Source organism: Balaenoptera ricei, chromosome 1 (assembly GCF_028023285.1).
Source record: "Balaenoptera ricei isolate mBalRic1 chromosome 1, mBalRic1.hap2, whole genome shotgun sequence".
NCBI lineage: Eukaryota > Metazoa > Chordata > Mammalia > Artiodactyla > Balaenopteridae > Balaenoptera > Balaenoptera ricei.
Window position 1 is genome coordinate 15,581,323 of NC_082639.1, and position 8,803 is coordinate 15,590,125.

Consider the following 8,803-nt stretch of genomic DNA (forward strand, 5'->3'; position numbering starts at 1 on the left):
AAATAGACCCACAGACATAGAAAACAAACTTATGGTTACCAAAGGGGAAAGGGGGAGAGAGATAAATTAGGAGTTTGGGATCAACATATACACACATATATAAAACAGATAACCAAGAAGGACCTACTGTGTAGCACAGGGAACTCTACTCAACATTTTGTAATAACCTATAAGGGAAAAGAATCTGAAAAAGAATATATATGTGTGTGTGTGTGTGTATATACATATATATATATATATATATATATATATATATATATCTTAATCACTTTGCTGTATACCTGAAACTAACACACTATTGTAACTCAACTATACTTCAATAAAAAAATTAATTAAAATTAAAAATTAAATATAGAAAGACATAAAATACACAAAAGTGACTGGGACTGACATTCATCCAGAAATGAGCGCTAATTAATCCCTTGGTGTGACCATCCTGCCAGACTTCTTTCTACAGGTGTCTACATGTAGAGGAATCAAAAGACAGATCATTTTGCATAAATTGGATCGTACCAATATGTGCTATATCTTACAAACTCTGGGTGTGGGAAATATCTTTCCGTTTTTTCATTTCAATAGCAGCAGGTACCCCACTGCAGGGAGCGATCATCATCATAACAGCCAATTAGACAGTGTTCCAAAGCCCTTTATAGACATTAAATCATTTAATCCTCAAAACAGCTCTGCAAAGAAGATACTGTTTCCCCCATTTTACAGGTGGGGAAGCAGAGGCAGAGGGGGTAAGTAACTTGCCCATGGTCACACAGCAGTGAAGGGCAGAGTCAGGCTTTGACTCCCAGTAGCCTGGTTTCAGAGTCTGTGCTCCCTCCTACTCCTCTCCACTGCTTCTTTTTTTTTTTTTTTTTTTAATGTTTTATTTATTTATTTATTTATTATTTTTGGCTGCATCGGGTCTCAGTTGCAGCACGCGGGCTCTTTGTTGTGGCGTGCAGGCTTCTCTCTAGTTGTGGTGCGCGGGCTCCAGAGCGCGTGGGCTCTGTAGTTTGCGGCAGGCGGGCTCTCTAGACGAGGCGCGTGGGCTCAGTAGTTGTGCCCCGCGGCATGTGGGATCTTAGTTCCCCAACCAGGAATCGAACCCACATCCCCTGCATTGGAAGGAGGATTCTTTACCACTGGACCACCAGGGAAGTCCCTCCACCGCCTCTTAAGGTTTATCAGAATGTAGCCCCCTATTATTAGACCTTTTGTTTATTCCCCTTTTGATTATTGTAAATTGTGCTGCAAAGAACATCTCTGTGCACCTGTCTGGTAATCTCCTCAGGGCTGACATTCAGAACTAAGATTGCATATCAAACAGTCGGCCCATTTTACATTATTGTGATATATGTTATCAAACTGACCCTGCCCCCAAAGGTTATCATGAAGGAGGTTTTCTACCCTCACCACCACTGAAAATTGTTTATCTTTCTAAACCTACTAAACTGAGAGGGGAGGAAAGTATCTTCGGGGAATTTCTTTAGTTTCTTTGTTGAAAACTTTTCGTATGTTTATGGACTATATGTACTTTTTCTTTCCTGAATTAGCAATACATTTTCTGTCCTTTGCAGCAGCTTTTTCTTTTTTCTTTTTAAAGCAGACCTCCTGAAAGAATTGTGTTTGGAAACAAAATTTGCCTTTTCTGATTCCTCTGCCCTCCCCCCACCTTGCTTTTTAAAAATCTGGTACCAAAATATTCAACGACCCACTCCCTCCCTCCCTCTCTCTCTGCCTCAGTTCCTCTGATTTCAGGCTCTGGCCAGCAGCCCAGGCTGTCACTCCACTGGGTCTTCTCACCCACTGGGCACTGTCACCCTGAATGGTGTCACCCCCTCCCACTCATCTCTGACCTTTTTTTTTTAGCTTCTGTAGCCACAGTCTGGGAGTTTTAAGGACCAGGCACATATCCTAACCCAAGTCCCACAGCCCCCTAAGATCTGATCAGCACTTCCCAAAGTGTGTTCCAGGAAACTAGAACCCTGGTTCCGTGTCTTGTTAATGGCCATTCAGCACAAAAATAGGAAATACCAGATTAGGAAAAAACATTTCTGAATGACTGGATTAAATAAAACTTAAAAGCTTTCTTTACTGCAGGACTTCTCAGAGCCTTTAAGGTGTTTGTTAGTATACATGAAGAGGCTCAGAGAATGCACTACAGTATGAAGCTTCTTCAAGACTTATTTTCCAATGGAACTCTTCATTTTTTAAGGGACAACTTCCAAACTAGTGTTCTCCGAAAATGGAGTTTCCCAAAACACACTGTTGGGTGCTGTAGCTTCATCTTCATACCCTGATGGTGATGCTCTGGGACTCAGGGCCCTGCCCTGTGGGAGAGGAAACTGGGACCTCGGTTTCTGAGACAGCAAACTGAGAGAGAAGGGAAATGGGGTGTTTCTGAGAAAACCAGCCTTTTAACTAACTAGAAAACATTGGTGCTTTCTGAACATTATCTCAGCAATAGAATTTACCTGGCAAGGTAAGTATTATTCTCCCCATTTTCCAGGTAAAGAAACTGAGGCTCAGAGTGGTCAGTACCCCATCCAGCTAGTCAGAGATGGGGCTGGGGTTCAAACCCAGGTCATTCTGCCTCCAGAGCTCATGGTCTTACCTTCTGCAATGCCTCCCTGCCTTGAGATAATTGACAGAGTGAAGCCAGAATCATTCCTGCCAGCCTTGGGGAAGAGGCAAAAGACTGGCACAGTTGTACCCATCTGACCCCTTCTCCTTGTCCTCATGAAGGTGCTGTGTTGCGGATGGTCAGCTCTCGGGTGCTGACCAGACAGTCAAGGGGCACTTCTGCTGGTTTCGGGCGGTCCCAGACGATGCTTGGGGAAGACTCGGCTGCGGGAGATGGCAAATTTCAGAACCTAAGTAAGAGCCGCCTCCGGTGTGCTCTGAAGCCTGGGCCCCTGAGCCACTGCACCCTCATCTCCGAGGCCCCGAAGGACTCTCTCTGAGTCTTCACTCTGGGCCTTATGGGGCGAGAGCAAGGCCAGGTTTCCTGGATTCTCTGAGGCCTGAGATGGGCAGGGGGGCTCAGCATGGCCCAGGCATACGTCGTTCACACAGCTTTGCTGAGAGAGCCACCAGGAGCCAGAGAGCAGCCTGGCCTCCCTGCCCACGTGCCCACACCATCCCCCACCTCTCCCTTTTCAAGTTCCACCAACCCCAGTGGCTGTTTCCCGCCTCCAACCTCTGAGTCCTCCCAGGCACTGAATGCCAGGAAACCTAATAAAGGAAAAAGCAAAGAGGCGGTTCCATCCCACCTTCTGCTTCTTCCAGGATTCCCAAAAGCATCCTTTCCACCTTCACCTGATTTCATTGTGCCTGCAGCTTGGGTCCTTGAAGAGCCATGATTACCATTTGGTGACCTTGCACTAATTCACAGGATTGCCTTAATCCTCTGTGTCCTGGATGTCTGCGTGTCTTTTTGTCCCACTAAAGACAGCCTAACTGCTGCACTAGTCCTAACCCCTTCCTACGTGCCCTCACGTGTACAATGAGCATCTCCTGCCTTCTTCTGTGCATGGGAAGGACGTCAGAGGTCCCACCTGGCCACTAGCCCCGACCCCCACATCATAACAATGTTTTACCTGAGGGATTAGAAAGTGCTCACAGACTTTGATGGGTTAAAAAAGGAACAGTTTGTAAGGAGGTGAAAATCCCGAGGAGGATCTCTTCAGAATTAAGGAGTTCTGCCAACTCCTTGGTCCCTCAGAGCCTCCAAAACCAAGGGGAACCTGCTCTGCCCCTGAGCCAAGCTGGGTTCCCAGTCTAGAGGAAACTTCTGGTCTACCCTTTCCTTTCTCTGTAGCTCAGCTACTGGTGGCCCATGACTTCCATCAAAATCACAAATCCCTTCTTTTGAATTGTCCTCTGATTCACACCCAGTGTGTAGGACTTCTAAACTCTTAGTCTATCCCAAGCCCTTTCCCTCCCCAAGGATGACAATGGCTAACACTCACTGAGGGTTTTCTATGTGCTGGGCACTGCTTTAGTTATCCATGACTCCTCACACCCATCTGAGAGTGTTTCTTTTATTTTCCACATTAAGACATGAGGAAACCGAGGCTCAGAGAGATTAATTGACTTACACAAGGTCACACCGCAGATGCACAATAGAACTGAGATTTGAACAAGCCGTGTCTGGCTCCAGAGTCCATGAGGTTAATTAACCACCATGCTCTCTGCCTGCTGGTTGCCTCATTCATTCAGTCACTGGTTCACTCTTGTGCTGCCCCCTGAGCATCCAGTGATAATCAGAGCTTCTTGCCCTCACAAAGCTACTAACGGTCTCATAAGGGAGACAGAGGCTTTGCAGAACAAATCTGCGCATGAAGCTTTTTCCATAGTTTGGATCATTCCTATATAGTATATATGCCCGTCACTCTCCAGCCATTGAAATACTATAATAGTCATAAGAATAATCATCCTGATTATATATTTTGAACAAACTATGTGCAAGTATTATCCCCATTTTACAGATGGGGAAACTGAGGCTCAGAGCCCTCTGACATGTCAGTGCATGTTCTGATGCCTCCTGGAGAGCTGGCCTGAACCCACCTTTCCCCCCACTTCCAAACACCACGCTCAGGCCTCTGACCTGCTCCTGCTTCCCTGCTGGGTCTGCAGCTCACGGCTTTATTGAGCACTTATCATGGACCAGGCACTAAGCACTATCTGTGTATTATCTCATTTAATCTTTACAACAACACAGATCAATACTATTATCCCCGATTTGCAATTGAAAGTTATAAAGCAAGTAACTTTCCCTGGGGTCACACAGCTAATCATTGGGAGAGTTGGGATTTGAACCCAGGCATGTCCGACCCTTACAGTGGAGCACAGGTGGTATCTTTGGGAGATGAAGGCCCATCCAGGCAGGGATGGGAACCCTGACCTTGCTCTCCCAGCCCATCCCCAGGTACTGTGAATTCAGACCAGCACTCTCCTTGGGAGGATGGGAGGTAAGGCGGAGGGCTGGGGAAGCTCAGGCCTCACTGGCTTCCTCTATTGTAGATGTGGAGGAAAGCCCCACTGCGCCCTTCAGTGAGAACACATCCCTGGGCCGCGAGAAGTACGCTACTCCTGAAGGTGAGTGGGCAGTCTGCCAGCTCTCCCTTTAATTAAAATAGTGATAGATCTTTGGGCCAAGAGAGTGTCTTAACCCAACAAAGTCCTTGTTGGTTCTTTTATTCCTCAAAACAGTTCCATGTACGATAAATAGGAGTATCCACACTTTAAAGGAAGAAAACTGAGACTCAGAGAGGTGAAGTGACTTGCCCAAGGTCACACAGCAAGTTGGTGACAGAGCTAGGCCAGGAATCAGGCATCCCAATTCCCAGCTGAGGGACCATTCTACCACCTCACTCTGCCGAGAATCTTCAAGCAATGTGCCCATTGAGGAAACTCAATGTCCCTACTTGGGGCTGAAGGGGGTTGATGTGAAGTTGTCACTGTCCCCACAGGTAACCTTCCAGAAGATGCCAAGGGCCACCAGCCAAGGGAACTTGGAGGCCTGCTTCTTTACACACGGACCCACATATTTCTCCCCTCCCCATACCAACTGGGTCAGAAACAGCCCTGCAGCCCAATCATTAGCTCAGATCCCTAGGGGTGTAGGCAAGCCCCTGCCCCTCTCTGGGCCTCTGTTTCCCCATCTGGGTAGTGAACAGCTGGACAGGGTCATCTGTCAAGCCCTAACTGTCATTCTGTGGCTCTCTAGGTCCCCTGCGCAGTCTGGCCACCAACACCCTTTCTTCCTTGAAGGCCTCAGAGACTCTCTTTGGATCCAGGTACATGGGATTTCCACTGGGGTTTCACTCTACCGCCACCCATTTTCCGAGGACTGTCCCTAGCTTGGAAGGCCAAAGGCAGGCCCAGGCTGACATTTACACAAAAATGAACAATCTGAAGGATGCCAAGAAGGACCCCTGCCCAGAGATAGCACTGTCTTCAGGTATCACACTGCTGAAACCACCTCCGCCCCAAGTTCACTTCCCACGGGTTCACGGTGTCTTTGCAAATGCAAGTCCCCCTGAGAGGGTTAGCATGAGACTCTCTGACCACTGGGCTGAACAAGAACATGCTATCAAAAGAGGGTCCTAAAAAGAACACTACCTCGCCCCTCGCCCGAGCAGCTGCTAACTGACTGAGTGCCTCCGGGGAAATGCACTGTCAAATGAGGAGGTCATCTGTCAGATCCCTTTCCAGCCCTGGCTTTCAGAAGCTGTTGAGTGGGCTCTGGGGGGGGTGGGATGACCAGGGACACCACTGGGGCAGCGGTGGTCACTCTTCCCCGGCTCCACCCACACAGGCTGAATCTCAATAAGTCCAGGCTGCTGATGCGAGCGGCCAAGGGCTTCCTGGGCAAGCCACTGACCAAGGCTCCAGAGTCAGCCTCAGGGAGCCAGAGCTTGGACTACGTCCCGCTGGTGAGTGCCCCAGACCCCAGACCTCAGGCCCACACTCAGCAGAGGGGCTGCCCCCTGCTTCCCCTCCACCAAGGGAAGAAGACCTAGACCTTCCCGCCCACTTAGCAGCCGGGCAGAGGGAGTTTGCCTGAATCCTCCATCTGGGGATTAGGAGTGTTGCTAAAAGCCAGCGCCGGCACCATGAAAATTCTTTGCAATCTGCCACCTTCGCTTTAAAAATTCACGGGAATCTTGCCCTCTACTCCACCACCTCTGTGTGCCTGTTTTTCAATACATAAAAATAAGCCTTGAAACGACTCACACGCAAGTAAAATGAACACCCCAGGGACATGCAACGGGTTTAGCAAGTGGCTCTGCAGATGCCCCAGCACGTGGGGCAGGGAGAGAAACCCAGGTCGGGAGTGGGTGTCTGTGAAATGAGGAGCAAAGGAGCCTGGTCCTGCCACACCTGGGGCTCAGCAAGGTTGGGGATCAAGAGGTGCCGAAAGGAGGGACACGGTTTGAGCTTCACTGCCCTGCGGCAGCCCCTGCACACCCAAGTGCTCAGTGTCACTTGGAGTTTCCAAATATCCCGGGCGACAGAGCAGGAGGCATGTACTCACTCAGCAAGGATTTGTTGAGCCAGGCACAGCGCTAGCCCCTGGGAGACAACCTTGAACTAGGTGAACATGGTCCCTGCGCTCACGGCACTGCCAAGGAAACCGGGCAATTCTGATCGTTAGGTGCTGTGATGGGAGAAGTTGGGTTTGGTGGGGGAGAATGGGGAGGGAGGGAGAAACCTACTCCAGGCTTGAGGTCAGGGAGGAATGACGCATGACTTCTGGAAGAATGTAATGGTTAAGCCGATAGTTTACACGCTGAAGTTACATGGTTAAGCCGACAGTTTACACATGAGAGAGCGAGCTTAGGCGCTGGAGAATGAGGTGGAGGGGAAAGAGTCAAGGACAAACCAGCGCTTTGGAAATCATAGCTTGGATTTATTCTAGGAGAAAATTGGAACTGAGCTGTTGACCTCCAAAAGGTGACAAGGCCTCTGCCTTACAAAGACCCCTCCGGATGCAGGAAAGATGGAGTGAAGGTGGGGGGACAGGGGAGGGAAGTAGAGGCAGAGAAAACATGAAGTGGCAGATGGTGGACTGCAGAGCTGTTCAGAAAGTGGGACCCGTTGGGACTTGGTAACTGATTGACATGGAGGGAGGAAGAGGGTGGTTAGCTGCCCAGAGTCTGTTGGATGGCAGTAGATGGTCCCAGTGGCCGAGCTGGGCCCATCCGCCCAGGACAAGAGGCGGGTCTGGAGTGAGGATGTTGAGCTGGGCTTGGAAAGTCATTAGCTTGAAGTACCAGTGGGATAAAGCATGGCGACGCTCGGCTGGGCTGGGTATCCCGCAAATCCCCCGGGTAGGTGGGGCGAGCTGGCTGGGGGAGGTGAACGAGTGGGCTCTGTGCACCCACACTTGGGCACGGCCTGGGGCTCCGTGGGCTAAAAAGTTTGAGGCCCACTGAGGGGCTCCCACACACACAGGTGTCTCTGCAGCTGGCCTCCGGAGCCTTCCTGCTCAGCCAAGCTTTCTGCGAGGCCATCCACATCCCCATGGAGAAGCTCAAGTGGACCTCACCCTTCACCTGCCACCGAGTGTCCCTCACCGCCCGCCAGCCCCCGAGTCCCCAGATGTGCACCAGCCCCTCACCTCGGCACCCCTCCTGTGACAGCTTCTCCCCGGAGCCTCGGGCCGAGGGCAAGCCGGGCTGGGAGCCCAGGGCTGCGGTAGAGCACACGGGGAAGCTGTGGGCCACAGTGGTGGCGCTGGCGTGGCTGGAGCACAGCTCCGCCTCCTACTTTGTTGAGTGGGAGCTGGTGGCCGCCAAGGCCAGCTCGTGGCTGGAGCAGCAGGAGGTGCCCGAGGGCCGCACGCGGGGCGCGCTCAAGGCTGCCGCCCGCCAGCTCTTCGTGCTGCTGCGGCACTGGGATGAGAACCTGGAGTTCAACATGCTCTGCTATAACCCGAATTATGTGTAGTGGGGGAGGAGGGGAGTGGGGGCAGGGGGGGAGAGGGAGGAGACCACGTGACCCTGGTAGGGGGACTCTTGAAACTGTAGCCAATATACTGGTTGCTAGAAAGAGCCCTGGATTGGCAATCAGGAGGCCTGAGTTCAATGCCAACTTTGCTACCACCTAACTGTGCAACTTTAGGCCAGCCCCTCCCTCCCTTCTGGGCCTCAGGTTCGCCACCTGTAAAATAAGTGGGTGAGGTGAGGGAGTTGGACTAGAATCCCAGAACGTTCAAAGGTTCCTTTCTGCCCGGACATCCGGAGAGCCGTGGAATTTACTGCCACGGGGGGATGGGGAGAGAGCGTATACAGTTTAAGCCTGA

At 50.7% G+C, this 8,803-nt stretch overlaps 1 protein-coding gene across 1 annotated transcript in view; it reads left to right on the top strand.

The window, feature by feature from the left end:
• VWA5B1 (von Willebrand factor A domain containing 5B1) overlaps positions 1-8,448 on the top strand; it is a 39,450-nt gene extending 31,002 nt beyond the window's left edge. The window contains exons 17-21 of the mRNA XM_059895372.1: positions 2,737-2,850; positions 5,017-5,091; positions 5,723-5,792; positions 6,314-6,431; positions 7,954-8,448. Of these exons, the coding sequence (XP_059751355.1) occupies positions 2,737-2,850; positions 5,017-5,091; positions 5,723-5,792; positions 6,314-6,431; positions 7,954-8,448 (872 nt within the window). The remainder of the gene's footprint in view (positions 1-2,736; positions 2,851-5,016; positions 5,092-5,722; positions 5,793-6,313; positions 6,432-7,953) is intronic.
• Positions 8,449-8,803: the final 355 nt, after the last annotated feature.